General features: G+C 34.3%; 1 protein-coding gene and 1 long non-coding RNA gene across 13 annotated transcripts in view; one reads left to right on the forward strand and one right to left on the reverse strand.

The window, feature by feature from the left end:
- The window catches only part of LOC118149217 (uncharacterized), a 468,469-nt gene extending 454,209 nt beyond the window's left edge, over positions 1-14,260 (forward strand). For 2 of the 5 annotated variants that reach the window (XM_078355342.1, XM_078355344.1), the window contains 3 exons: positions 41-140; positions 9,359-9,537; positions 12,577-14,256. Coding sequence is in view for 2 of the 5 variants with exons in the window: in XM_078355344.1 (XP_078211470.1) it covers positions 41-51 (11 nt within the window). In the remaining 3 variants the exon portion in view is untranslated. Of the gene's footprint in view, positions 1-40; positions 141-9,358; positions 9,538-12,576 lie in introns of all 5 variants that reach the window. The other 3 variants (XR_013529253.1, XR_013529252.1, XM_078355345.1) reach the window with 3 other exon arrangements.
- The window catches only part of LOC118149216 (uncharacterized), a 98,992-nt gene that overhangs the window by 73,445 nt on the left and 11,044 nt on the right, over positions 1-14,503 (reverse strand). For 7 of the 8 annotated variants that reach the window (XR_008477734.2, XR_013529254.1, XR_008477733.2 and 4 more), the window contains 4 exons: positions 12,539-12,607; positions 6,171-6,237; positions 5,618-5,800; positions 2,723-2,922 (listed from right to left, as the gene is read on the reverse strand). This is a non-coding gene — a long non-coding RNA (uncharacterized LOC118149216). The remainder of the gene's footprint in view (positions 1-2,722; positions 2,923-5,617; positions 5,801-6,170; positions 6,238-12,538; positions 12,608-14,503) is intronic. The other variant, XR_008477737.2, reaches the window with a different exon arrangement.

A 14,503-nucleotide genomic window follows, 5' to 3' on the forward strand; every position in this document is an offset into this window, starting at 1 on the left:
CCACTGAAAAACTCACGACTTCTTTCTATTTTCTTCCTAGTTATTTACTGAAAATGTTAACATCACGCTGAATATGGAAAAATGTATAAACTAGAAGGTGGATGGGCCCAAGAGCAAACCATGGAGAGCAAAGCTAAGGCGTAAGTGTGCAGATGTGATAGCTGAAAAGTACATCATGTTTGTATGCTAAATTCTGAGCCTGGGGTTACCAGCATCTAAACATTATTATGATTCAAAACCCAAATAGTGTGCTATTACTGGGGAGAACAAATAATATAATTTTTACTGAATAGAGATGCATTTAAGAATTATGCCATAATATAAACTTTTTATTAGGAGTCAGGATAGTGGGTACCTCTGCTGGGTGGGGAGAAAATCAAGACTGGATAAGGCTACTAGAGGGCTTCAGAAAGGCTAGCATTCTTTTTATATCTAGAAGCTGGTTAAACAGGTATGTTCAGTTTGTGAATAGTCACTGAGTTTTACTTTTATTACAGGTGTGCTTTTCTGAACTAATTCAACATTAATAAAATATTTACTTAAGATTATTATATATATTTTTGACATTGTTACAGTAAGAAATGATATGTTTTATACTAAAAGAGAAAGGAATGTATTCTGTTTATATTCATTACAATTTTAACTTATTTGTCTATAAAAATCAGTAGTGTCCCTATTTGTCAATAATGTTCAAGCTGAGAGTCAAATCGAGAATGGAATCCCATTTGCAATAGACACACACACACACCCTAGGAATATATTAAACCAAAAATGTAAAAACGCTCTACAAGGAGTACTACAAAGCTCAGCTGAAAAAATCACAGATGAGAAAAACAAATGGAAACACATTCCATGCTCATGGATTGGAAGAATCAATATTACTAAAATGACGGTAATGCCCAAAGCAATCTACAGATCCAATGCTATACCAATCAAACTATGAATGTTGTTTTCCACAGAATTACAAAAAAGAAAACGATTCTAAAATTCACATGGGAACAAAAAAGATCCCCAAGAACCAAAACAATCCTAAGGAGAAAGAACAAACTCAGAAACATCACCTTACCTGACGTTAAACTGTACTGTAAGCCTGACAGCATGGTACTGATATAGAAGCATACAGACAGACCAATGAAACATAATAGAGAACCAAGAAAAAAGCTGCATACATGCAGTCATCTGATGTTTGACAGTCTACAAAAACAAGCAATGCAGACAGGACTTCCTATTCAATAAAAGGAGTGGGAAAGCTGGCTAGCCATATGCAGAATAAAACTGCACCTTTACTTTTCACCCTATAAAATATTAACTTAAGATGAATTAAAGACTTAAAAGTAGGACCTCAGTGTGAGGATGCTAGAAGAAAACCTAAGAAATACCATTCTCAACATCGGCCTTGGGAAAGGATTTATGACTAAGTCCTCAAAAGCAATTGCTGACACGGCCGGCTTCCGTCCTGATCCATCTTATTATGATACACTGTTTTGGGATCTACCATGGGTTACCTCTTGGCATAAACTATCAATTGTGGTCAAAAAGGACCATCAGAAACAGCAAAGGCACACCCATGTTGAGGAAATTCCTAACACTCAGTTTACTCAATGACAGACTGTAACCTATTTCTTTACTACACACTTACTCATTTCTTATCCCCAGTACCTAGCCTAGTGTTTGGCACATATTATCTTAACAGTAAATCTTTCAGAAATAAGATACAAATCTTTTAACATAAGATTATTCAGTTTAAGGAAAACAAGTAGAAACAATTCTGAGTGAGCATAATTTAGGGAATTTAAGCATTAATTTGAAAAAGAGAAACCTTGAGATACCTCATTTTACATATGCCCTCTCATATCTATGTACATATTTTGCTGTAGTTTAAAACTAGAAAATATATTTTCTTGATGCTTACCAGGCTGTAACTCGATGAGAGCAATATTAAATTGCTTTAAATAGTTTATACTAAATGTTTACATATATAAGAAGGATGCTGACTTAAATGGATTAACTGCAAATTCAATAAACTGGTCCAATGGATAAAATAATACTTTAACTGCTTCTTTTCTCTTACTTCATAAATTACTGGGCAGAGTTGATGCAATCTAATCTTTCAAAATAATCTTCCTCTTTTCTAGGGACATACTAATCAGAAAAAGAGATGCAGTACGATTTGTATTTTCTCATAATATTCACAAATTCCTACCATAACACCAAACATAATCAGGAGTGTGTGTGTGTGTGTGTGTGTGTGTATAAAAAAATTTGAAATTCTGTGAAATATGTATACCCAATTTAGCACTAGTGTTTGATAATTTATCCAACATTCCCTTTCCTTTTATGTGATGAGAACTTCTATCTATAGACTTCTTAAGTCATGATAGCTTGCCTAATCATTTATACCCAGAAAAAAACATGCCAACGTTTCTACCACAGTAACTTGAAATAAGGTAATAACTTATGCATGATTATAACTTACATAGTTATATACATATATACAAGTACGTTATACACAAATATACACATTAACATGAAAAACATCATCACACTGTGTACATAATAGCGTTTTCTATTTCCATATTTTAAATTCCATTTTCTGAAAGTGAAGAAGTTGACTTCCACTATTTTATCATAGATATAGTTACCTCTTCTTTACAGTCAATCCCATATAAGCAATCTTCTACCTCTGTGGCTACCTCCTTGCTTCCCCCCACTTCTGGCATACCTGCTTTGGTTCCAAACCTCCTGCCAGGGTATCTCCAAACACGGTCTCCCAGCTGACTCTGCATTAACCAGCCCGCCTATGAATACGCTTGCTTCTTCGTGCTCCAGTTCTAACGCCAGCTAGGGTCTGCTCACCATGGTTCCTCTTCCACTCTCCCCACGTGGGTACTGCCTTCCTCGGCTTCTCATAGTGGCTTTAACCTGAAGTAGATTTTAAAAGCTATCATGCAGAGATGAGCATAGCACAACAAATCTGTGAGGATCAGGACTTTCTTCATTTTCATAAAAGGAAATACAAAATCAAAAACACCATTATAGGACTGGTGAAAGCAGTCTGAAACATAAAATACTCAAGATATGAAAAGAATATGGGTTGCAAAATATTTTTAAAAGATAGCTGAATACAATACTGTTATACACCTGTATTATGTTACCCCCAATCATTTTTGAAGAACTCTGAGATATAAGCCAATGTGTACAATAACTGCAACAGATAAAATAATACTGAAGAGAAATAAAGAAAATTCTGATTGAGAGCAAGAGAATGTGATAAATCTAGAAATCTAATACTCAAAAATCTAACCGTTTAAATTCACAAAATGTAATCGATAGTGTGTTAGAAAAAAAATCTTTTTTTGAGAAAACATTCTCGCTTATGTCAATACCTATGATAAAGTTTAAAATTCCAGTCCCTTATTTCTCCACCCCAAACCACCATTCTCCATTTACCCAGTGATATGAGTGTAACTCAGGCCTAGCCGGTCATAACATCCAACTCCCTGGCAATAATGAATGCCACGAGTCATGCAAACGCCTCCCCATCAGAGACAATTAAAGGGCTGCTGTGGAATTTTTATTTGCAAGTCCATAGAAAAATAATTTTTACTGTATTTAGAGAGAAAATAACGTTGTTTATGGCTCTCTTAACTGTCACAAAACTTTTTCTGAGAGAAATGTACAAATTCAGAAGGCATGGTAAGAGAGAAAAGATGGAAGATAAGAGTGTGAAACCAAAAGATACTTCACATAGTTAGTCTTGGGTCCAGCTCCTAATCCCTTGCTCTTCAGATCTGTTGAGCTGCCTCTGAGCCTGTTACATACATCACTGCATGCTGCCTTTTCTCTAGCCTACACCTCTTCCCCATGTCTCCCCAGCATGTTTTTTTTCTTGCTATCAGAGCTTTACGCTAGCAATAGGAGCTGAAAATGCAAGATACTGTCTCAGCCTTAATTATATTAGAGCTTAGATACAATCCTGGCATAGAGCCTTTGAGAAGTGTGCTGATAAAATGTATGAAGATAATTTTCTCTTTGCTTCAGGTTTCTGCAATGCTTAAGAATGAGTGGATGCTGGTGACAGACATTAAGTAATAAAAAGAAATATGGAGACATTGACTCTGAACTTTAATACTGTGGAATTCTTGAATACTTCCTAGACCTGTCAGTCTGAAAATAATACTACTTAATATAAGATAATGAAACCTCCATTTTTAAGCACTTCTAAATTTATGTCTGTTAGTCCACTTTGCATTGCTATCAAGGAATACTCGAGGCTGGGTAATATATAAAGAAAAGTGGTTTTACAGGCTGTACCAGAAGCATAGTGTGAGGATCTGCTTTGGCAGAGGGCCTCAGGAAGCTCACAATTATGACAGAAAGCAAAAGGCCAGCCAGCGTATAGTGAGAGAGGCAGCAAGAAAAAGAGGAAGGAGGTGCTAGGCCTTTTAAACGAAGAGATCTTATGCTGCCTCATAGACTGAGAACTCTCTCATTAATGTGATGACAGCACCAAGCCATTGATGAGGGATGTGCACCCATGAGGCAAACACCTCCCATGAGGCCCATCTCCAACACTGGAGGCCACATTTCAAAACGAGATTTGGAGAGGACAAAACATCCAAACTGTATCAATGTCCTGTACCAATACATACAGCCGATTGAATACCAAATCGTATACCTATTTATTAATTTTAGACTAAAAGCATAATCCTACAAAGCACTTAACTCTAAAATTCATAGAAACGAAAAGCAGATTGTCTACAAAGTAGGTATCATCAGGTGGCCAGGAAAGTACAGAGTTGGGGGTGTACTGCCTGGCCAGAATGTAAGAAAGTAAACAAGAAAAATTAAACAAAAGAAGAGGGGGAAGGAGGATACGGATTAATCATAAGGATGTGGGTACAGGGCCCACTTCATAATTGTGTATCTCTGTAAATTATGGGTGCCCATGTTCAAAATGAGGGCTGCTTATTTTAAAAACAAGAAAAAGTCCTGTTAAAGGTATTAAAATTTATATTATTTTCTTCCGGTGGTTCCCTCTCAAATTGCTGTCAGGGCTTTTATTTATTTTTCTAAGAAAGGAAAAATTTAAATTATAAATTATTTGCATGCATGCTACCATTTATAACATGCGATGTCAGTTTTAAATGCAAATATTAGAGCATCTAAACTTGCAGAATCACAAAAATTGCACAATTTATATTTTTAGCTTGTCCCTGACAGTGGCTCTAGCAGGCCTGAAGGAAAAAAAAAAAAAAAAAAAAAACTGTAACCCAGATTCAGGAAGACTTGAACAAGAAAGAAAGGGCCCTTCCAGACCAGGAGCCAGCCCAAGGGTATGCAGTTTAAGACAGCAGCAGGGATACTCATGGGGCAAGTATCAACTCGTAAATGCTCCTGAGAACGCCACCCTTGATGAACAGCAAGCACCAGGCCTGACAGCTAAAGGGTTCTGCCTCCTGCCAGCCTCTGGATAGATCTGATGTAATCTAGCTGGAGATGGAGTCTGGGAAAGCGAAACCTGTTATCTCTCTTTGCCACAGGCACACTATTCCAACCCATAGTAGAGGGACATCCCAAGGGTCTTCTAACCTTTGCTCCAAGACATGGTAGATACCTGGATTGATGATGGTGAGACAGAAGTTGCAGGTTCTCTTTTGCAAGAACACAATCTTTAGCTGGATGAGTACCTGACAAGGCTGGATGCTGCCTACTCAGATGAGGCGTCCACCACTGAAACACTTCAGTGCAAATGTGTACAACCTCCACTTTACCCATTTCATGACTATGTAGGCCCCTGCTGGAAAGAGAGTGACGGGGAGAGGAAATGACATGAGTTGAGGTTCCAAGCTCTCAGAACATGCCCCATTCTTCTATCAGGGTTCAAATACAAAACACGAGTTTAAAGATCAAATAATTTCAAGATGATAGGAACAGAGCATTAAACCAAGCATAGAGTCCTTCAGAGTGTGGAGTCAGATTGACTACAGAGGTCTCATGCCCATAAAGCCACATAGCAAAGAGCTGTGGCAGCCTCTAGTTGCTGAAAATGACCTTCATACAACAGTTCAAGTAAAATGGGAACCTCATTTCTCCAACTGCATATAAATGAATTATTTCAACAAGAACTTGGAAGAAGATTCTGAGTTTCATTTTACCCACAAGCACACCTTGGTTTCAGCCGCATCATGAGTTTCTGAGCAGAGAATCCAGCCATTCCATGCTTGAAGTTCCAACCTATAGAAAATGCGGGATAATAAATGTTTGCAGTTTTAATGTTTTATCTAATTGTTGCAAAGCAACAGAAAACTAATAAGCACCCTGTCCCCTCTGCTCAACTTAAAAAAACTACAAATCCTACACATACTTAGGAATATAGTCTACTTTTACAATTGCAATAATTATTGGAACTTTTTCTATTAAAAATGTATAGTTTGTATGTTAGAAGTTCTTATTTTAATGACATCAGAATATTATTATAAAAATCATGCAAATAGCAGAGAAAGATAATTGTAAGTTATGATTAAAAGCAAACTTTCCAATGTGACAATAAATATGTCACCTATCTAAAGTCAAAATCATTTATAAAAGCAACAATGGAATGACAAGACATTGATGAAAGAATTCACCACTTTTGTTTAAAATAGCTGTTATATTCCAATAATTCAGCTATGAAGACAAACAAAAACCATATAAATACTAAAAATCAGAACAGCCAACAAGATGCTGTGGGCTCACACATAATAGCACTGTTATTTCAAAACAATTCAGTTAGAAAAGAAAATAATTCTACAAATACTGAAAATGAGAATAATTTTCTACAGAAGAAATACTTTTTTGCCCACAAAACCCAGGAAATAACATCAACTATTTTGGTATTAATAAATGTTGGTTTTGATTTTAAAATCCTAAAATAAAGAGTAAATTATTCTTCTATACAGTGTATAAGACAGGTTAGAACACATAATGGAGATAAATCCTATTCACAATAGCAATAAAAATATAAAATACCTAGAAAACAACAACATTGCAGGAATATATATAATACATGCTTAGATTTTTAAAAAGGTAAGTACGGGCATGAACACATATTCTTCAATTTTTATTGCACATATTTTGATACTTGTTCAATTATTTGTTATTAGTTGCTTGTTTGCTTATGTTAATGTATCACTGTTGAAACATTAGGGTTCCTTTGCTATTCAGTCTTATCCTCTTTTATTCCCATCTATCCTATCAAACTAAATTTTCCTCACATTCCAATAGGCCATTATTATGTGCTAATTTTGTATATATTTGATACACCTGTGTTCTATTTTATTGGTATATATTTAACTTTATGTTAGTTTTTGTATTTTTCATGGAGGAATATGGTTTTAAAACCAATCTCTATTACTATATGTGTGTCTAATCTATTACTTTTAATTATTTCGGGATAGTTCATGATATGCACGCATTGTATTTGTCAAACCACTCTCTAATAACAAAAAGCTGTATTACCTCTGAATCCCTACACCATAAATAATGTTCAGTGAACATTCTTATAAATATCGCATTTGGAATACTGTAGGGATATATTTGAAATGTATCACTACCTCTATATTATTATACATTATGTCTACACTTAATTTGCTTGAATATTTCTAGATTGATTTACAGAATGACTGTCTTCTGGGCTCCCTCCTGACAGCAATGCATGAGAGTGCATATCACCAACACCTACCAGCAGATTTTTTGACTTTCTAACTTTTGCCAATGTAGTGGACATGGCTATATCATTCTTTTAAAAATTTCCATGTCCAAATATTAATTATTTCAAACAAATATATTCCTTTTATTACTTGTTTCCTTTTACAAATTGTCCATTTATATTATTTACCTGTTTTGCTCTTAACTCTCCCCTCTTTTATTGATTTGCAAAAATCTTTATATATTCTAGACATTATGAATATTCTCTTACATTTGTTTTCTTCCTATTTACTTTTTGATTTACTTCTTTAAATAAAATATCCTTTACTTTATTATATTTCACTGGAACGTTGCACATTATGTTTTGGTTTTGAAACTTTTAAGAAATCCTTACTACTGGGTGCTGTGGCTCATGCTTGTAATCCTGGCTACTCAGGTGGCTGAGGCAGTAGGATTGTTTGAAAAGAGGTGTTCAAGGCTGCAGTGAGCTGTAATCACCCCATTTCAGCCTTGGCAACAGAGCAAGAACACATCTCTTAAAAAAAATCCTTCCTCAATCTTCATGTATCAAGATACTCTATACTGTATACACTCCCAGATTGCCGTATGGCAAATGTCTGGGCAAGGAAACAGCCTTGCCAGCAGAAATGATTTCTATATTTTCTATATTTTACCAAAATGATTTCTATATTTTACCATTGTGGGAATGACAGCTGCTCATGCCACTTTTTAATCCATTTCATGCTTGAAAGAATAAGAATTTTAGGAGTACTAACTGTATATGGAAAGGAAAAGAATCTTTAACAAGAATAATTTATATTTTCATTGAAATATATTGACAATACTTGCATTCAACATAAATATTTTTACCAGACTCCAAGTTCCATTGAGAAGCTATAAAAAAATCTCAAGGCTTGAAAGATTATAAAATCATACAGGATTTTAATCTGCCAAAATTTATATTAAGAACCAATATCTAGGGGTACAAATACATATTTTTGCAGACATCTTATATAATGCTTTTGGAATGTTTGAGGTGGAAACATCTATCTTTTTTCTCTGGATGCCACCCAAATACAGAACACTATCCACCTCTATAATTCTTATGATTTAATTCTTCTGAATAAAAGACTCGGGAATCTATAATTCTTATAATTCTTCTGAATAAAAGTTTGTGCTAACTGAACTTTAATAATTCTTCTGAATAAAACATAATTCTTCTGAATAAAAGACTCTGGAATCAACCACTGCACCCCTGGTTATAAAAGAACTAGAAAAACTTCTATAACAAGGACAGGTTTATTTATGCTTGCCAGATGTGGGCAACTATTAATAAACATTAAAGTTACAAAAGATGTCGTAAAACTAAAATATTATTTTATATCCAAGGACAAACACTTTGTTATACACGACTTGAACTATTTGGATTTTCTCTGTATCAGGGGAAGCAGACCATTTTTAACATGACCCTGTAGTCTTCTAATATATTCCAGAGCAATTTCTGGATGAAATCACCATTCTTCTGAGTTGCATTTTTACTGTTTCAATTTTCCTAAAATTTGCTCCTTTCAGGTAAATGACCATCTAGCAGAACATTAATAACAAAGAATTTCACATGTCATTTTCTTCATTGACTTGCAAATGCAATCATTCATGTTCTCTTTTGAAGGTAAAGGAATACAGTACATCACATTACAGACTGAAATTCTCATCAGGCAGTTGTGTGAAGACCTACTTCTGTTTCCAGTTCTTTTATTGAAGAATCCCACTGAAAAGTACCATATTTTGAATGAAAGGTTAATCCTATCCTTCAACCAGCAAAGAAGAATCTATCTTTCTTGCTGGGGGGTAAGTAATAGATTTAAAGTCAATTGAAGAAAAAGGAGAAAATCTGAATCCACAAGTCAAAGTATGAATAGTGGAATGACTTAAAACAGGAATATGCATGAATTGAAGACAATGGAGAAATGTAACATATCATGGTTGTAAAGATTTAGGCATATTAGCTTATCACTTTAATTTTCCTGAGAGGATTGCCTCTTAGGCAGGAAATGTCAAAGGTGGGTGGGTGGCTGGGTGTGTGTGTGTGTGTGTGTATTTTCTTCTAATTTGGGGAATATATTTCATCTGGTTTGATCATGTAAGTAAGTTCAAGCTTCTACCACTTGCTGCATGATATAGAAACAAGGCAATAAGGCAAGGCAAGTGATTTTATTCAGAGGGCCAGCAAACCAAGATGAGCTTCTGTTCCAAAGAACCATCTTCAGATAGCACAAACTTTAAGCTCATTTTTATTTTAAAGGAAAGCGGAAACAAGGGGATGGAGGTCAAGAGGTGACTGACAACCTCAGACACCTAGGCATCAGCAAGGGTCCCAGTAGGTTGTGAAAATTCTTTGTGGTTCGTCAGCTGACCTCTGTTCAGATGCACTAGCTCAGATCACAGTTTTCCTGTAAATCTTTATCAAAATACCATGATTTGTATATGTATTTCCTTATCTCCCTGTGAGTTAGTTTTGATAAAAAAAAAAAAAAACTTTTATCGTTTTTTTGTTTCTTAAATTTGAACTACAACCTAAATTTCTCCTATAATTAGCTGGTCTACAAGCAAACTAAGCAGATGCTTTTAACCTAAAGGATATGACCACAGGAGGTAGGGAGTCACAGGAAAAATGGAGTTAGTCATGCTAAGATTCCTTCCACTGTTAGAATCATAACACATTGAAAAAAAATGAAATGAATCTAATGATAAAATTTCTGATCAAATTACTAATAACAACTGAAATTTAAAAAGAATTGGAGAATTGGACCAACATATCCTAATTGACTACACGACCCATAAAAATCTTTTTCATCAGGTAACAGAAAATTAGGAAAAAAAGAGAGAAGAGGATAAAAAGTCAAATGTCCAGGAAATGCGTGGACAAGCGATATCACTATCGGTTGTTTCTTTTTTTTAATTTTTAGATAAAATCCAACACTACTTCTCAATCAGTTAAGAACATTAATATATTTAATGAAATATGCCAAGCTAGAGAAAAATAAAAATGGTAACATCTCAAAGGTCTCTCCAACTTCAGCACTATGGAGAAAAAGAGAACATCTAATTGGAGAATGAAGACCCCAAAACCCCAAATCTGTTTCAATACAGATTTACCAAATGTTCTATTCTTCCTAGATGCTGCAGTGAAAAATGCCTCAAGATCCATATAAATGCATAAAAATAAGTATCATTGAAAAAAATCAGGACATTTATTATTTTATTCTGTGCTGTGAACTTTAGTTGCCGTTTGTTCAGGTTACTGTCTGCAAAGGTTTCCAATGTGTTACTTTGATATTTGAGAAGCACAATATGAGACTTAACTGCGATTTTCAGCAGAGACATTGTGAGATTTTTTTCTGTTAGTTCTGAATAATTATATTAAACTTACGGTTTCTTTGTGCTTCAGGAAATAATAATATCACTTTTAGTATTTCAAATAATAATTTTAAATTAAAAATCTTACCAAGGTTGAAATTTCTGAAGTTGGAATATACTGTTCCTTATGCTAATATGCTTTCTTGAAAGGTTAGAAACATTCAGAAGTGCCAGTAGTTGTTCAGGGCACAAAGATATCATAAATCTTTCTCATATTTATGTGTGTATGTGTATAGACACATACAGATACAGATAAATGTGTGTGTGTGTGTGTATACATTAATTTTTCAGTATATGAATCCTAGGAAAGATTTAAGGGTATAATATACATACTCTTAAAGTCTGATACACTCCAAATGAAATTTATGTTCTGGTGAAAGCTGAGCTCACTTTTCAGCTCAGCATTTCGCAAAGCTTTCTACTGTGCTAAAACTACAGAAAATGTTAACAAACAGCTAAAGAATAAACAACGCTACCTTACATTAAAGGTACAGATCAGCAAGGTAGAAATGATGCCTATCATTTAATGAATCTCTAGCTCCCAGTCCAGGCAGGGCCTCACAGTGTCACAGGCTGAGATAAGGTCACAAACTTCCAGAATCCCTTTTGTAATATTTGCATGTGCTTAGCTGAATGTGGCCTTAAGTAGAAAGAGCTCACATTAGCCAAATTCACAGGAGACTGACAAGAACAAATGAAAAATCATTAATGTAGAAATAAAAATGTAACGCTAAAGGAAAGTGTAACACTCATTTTCCTTATTTAAGACAGATATTCTCTGGAGAAAAATCCTCCTAAAAAGCTCAAAGAAGCTACAGTTGGGTGATGATAATAATTAGCACTTTTGATCAGAGGAGTCTGCATGCGATGGGCAGGACTGCCCCTAAGGACCAGGGCTGAAGACACCATACAAAATCTTTGCTCTCAAACTTTCACTTTTCTAAGGATACTCCCCTCACCATTCCTTTTCTGATCACACAATTGTTTCATTAACAGGGCACATTGTAAGAAATTGAGAGACGAAAATTAGGTTAATTAAAATCTTACATAATGTTTCAGTGGCTGAGGGAATAGAGTCGCTGACGAAAGCAGCACTGAAATGGCTGAAATGGATTGGAGGTCCACTTTTCCACTTCAGAAGCTTTCACATTCCCTCTCCATTCCATTTCATCCATACAGAATTCTGAAACTTTGCCAACAAAAATCAAAAACTCCTGGATTAAAGAGAAAGCAGTATCCTCTAGTGGTCAGTGACAGAATCTTATTTGCCCACTGTTTAAAACCAAAATGTCTTCTTTCATAAAACAGCTTAATAATATCATATTCCTATATCATTTTGAATGAGCTAGTTAATGCTTTAGTAAAAACAATTCTTAAATCTTACTGACATAGAAAAAGTTTTCCCACTCTTTTTCATGTTTTTCACAATCACCTTGCATTGTTTTATTTTGTTTGTTTTTCCTTACTCAGGACTCAAACAATCTCTGGACATTGTTGGAAACTGTGAAGAGAGAAAAAGAAAATATATAGACAAGTTCTAGAAAATTCTACCCAAAAGTGACACAACTTAATTCTGCCACATCTTACTGACCAACGTCACATCTTATGGACCTCAGGGTGGCAGGTTCATGTAATACTGATCCATAAAACAACAGTTATGTGATCCAACACATGACTCAATACTCACATTTCCTATAAACCTGAGAAGTGCTAAAGGAAACTATACTACTATCATTTTTCAATGTGCTTCAGAAAAACCATGGTGGCATGTATTGTTTTAAATCTATAGTAAAGGTGGACTTGGCGCTAGTGGCAAAGGGAGCTGTGGTTTGGATTCATCTTGGAACATCTCCCGGCAGCAGAATTTTGTTTATCTTTCAGTGTTGATTCCTCAAGGTGGAAATAGAAAAGGCACAGACCAAGCATTGTTAGAAGACATGGCAGTGCTTCCCATATATTTCATTGTTTTATTGAGTTTTATTTGGTGCCCCTGTTTTCCTTAAATATCAAGTATGTTTAACTTCTTACTGTTCTTGGAATAAAAACTGCACAATTTAACCAGAGGAGCAGCTTAGAGATTATTGAAAGCCGCACTCTCCGGGGCAGGCATGGCATTCAAATGTCTGTAGTTAAAAATGGCATGTTTCTTTTTTTCATCTTCATTTGTAATTTCTTGTAATGAGAATTAAATACTGAAAACAGATAACACCTCATGAACTTGTCAAAGTTTGGAAAAAGATACTGAAGTTCATATTTTGCTACATATTGCAATGTTTTTTAAAATATATATCTAAATAAAGAAATGCTTACTTATCCATCCAGAAACATTCAACATTTTTTCAAAAAATAGCTTTCACCTGGATTGGTATTTTAAAAATGTGACCCAGAGAGGCATGCCCCTTTATGAGCTGTGCAATATCAAGGGAAGAAAGAGGCACGAAACATGTTCCTAGGTGCCAGGACCTTGCCGCTGCTTTCAACAAAGGAACTAAACTAGTTTTATCTTTTTAATTTTATTTAGATTGCTTAGGTTTTCATTTAAATAAAGGCACCATGGCTGAAAACAACAGCAAATCAAAACAAAGACAAATTTTTAAAAATAATTGAATGCCACCAATCTATATGATGGAAAGAACTTTCAAAGAAGAACTATGTATACAGATTGTTCTCAAACTAGAATGCTTTAGATAATGTTCCATAGCAAGAATGCTATATAAACAGGACTGATAGAAGTATTTTTCTGATTATTGATTTTACAATATGCCATTGATTTATTTAGATAAAAGGTAAAGTCTTTTTAAAATTTATATTTATAAAATTAGAGACATAGCAAAAGTGTTGTTTGTTAAAATATTCATTAATTCTTTGGGGAACATTTGAAAACAAAGTGAATTTCCAAGTTAAGATCTCAATCTTTAATAATTAACAGGTTAATAAATTATTAACTGACATTACTAGGCACAGGTAATTTTCATGTAAAAAGAAAGTAGAAACAGTTTAAGAGGTCAATGTATCAACTTCTCCTGATTTAGAACTCTAAAAGTTTCGTTATTTAGGATGTTTTTGTATTTTTCATGTATATTTGCTTTACATTACCAAACCATTTATGGTAATTACCTTAATAAAGTTAATTTTAAAAATATTAGTTTTATATTATATGACCAATTTATATTTCTCATTATTTAAAAAGTTTGTAATTAATCCTATTCCTTCAGAGAACAGAGCCCCTGAAATGTGTTTTTACCTTTAAATACAAGATAACTTCTCTTTCAAAATCTCAAAAAGAGGAGTATTTAATGGAAACTTCTATCTTCCTTTCAGTTTAAAAAAATTATAAAAAATGTGTTCAAAATCAACTCCAAAATAATCTGTAAAGATTCTGTCAGTCTATCTGACA

Source organism: Callithrix jacchus, chromosome 18 (genome assembly GCF_049354715.1).
Source record: "Callithrix jacchus isolate 240 chromosome 18, calJac240_pri, whole genome shotgun sequence".
Taxonomy (NCBI): domain Eukaryota; kingdom Metazoa; phylum Chordata; class Mammalia; order Primates; family Cebidae; genus Callithrix; species Callithrix jacchus.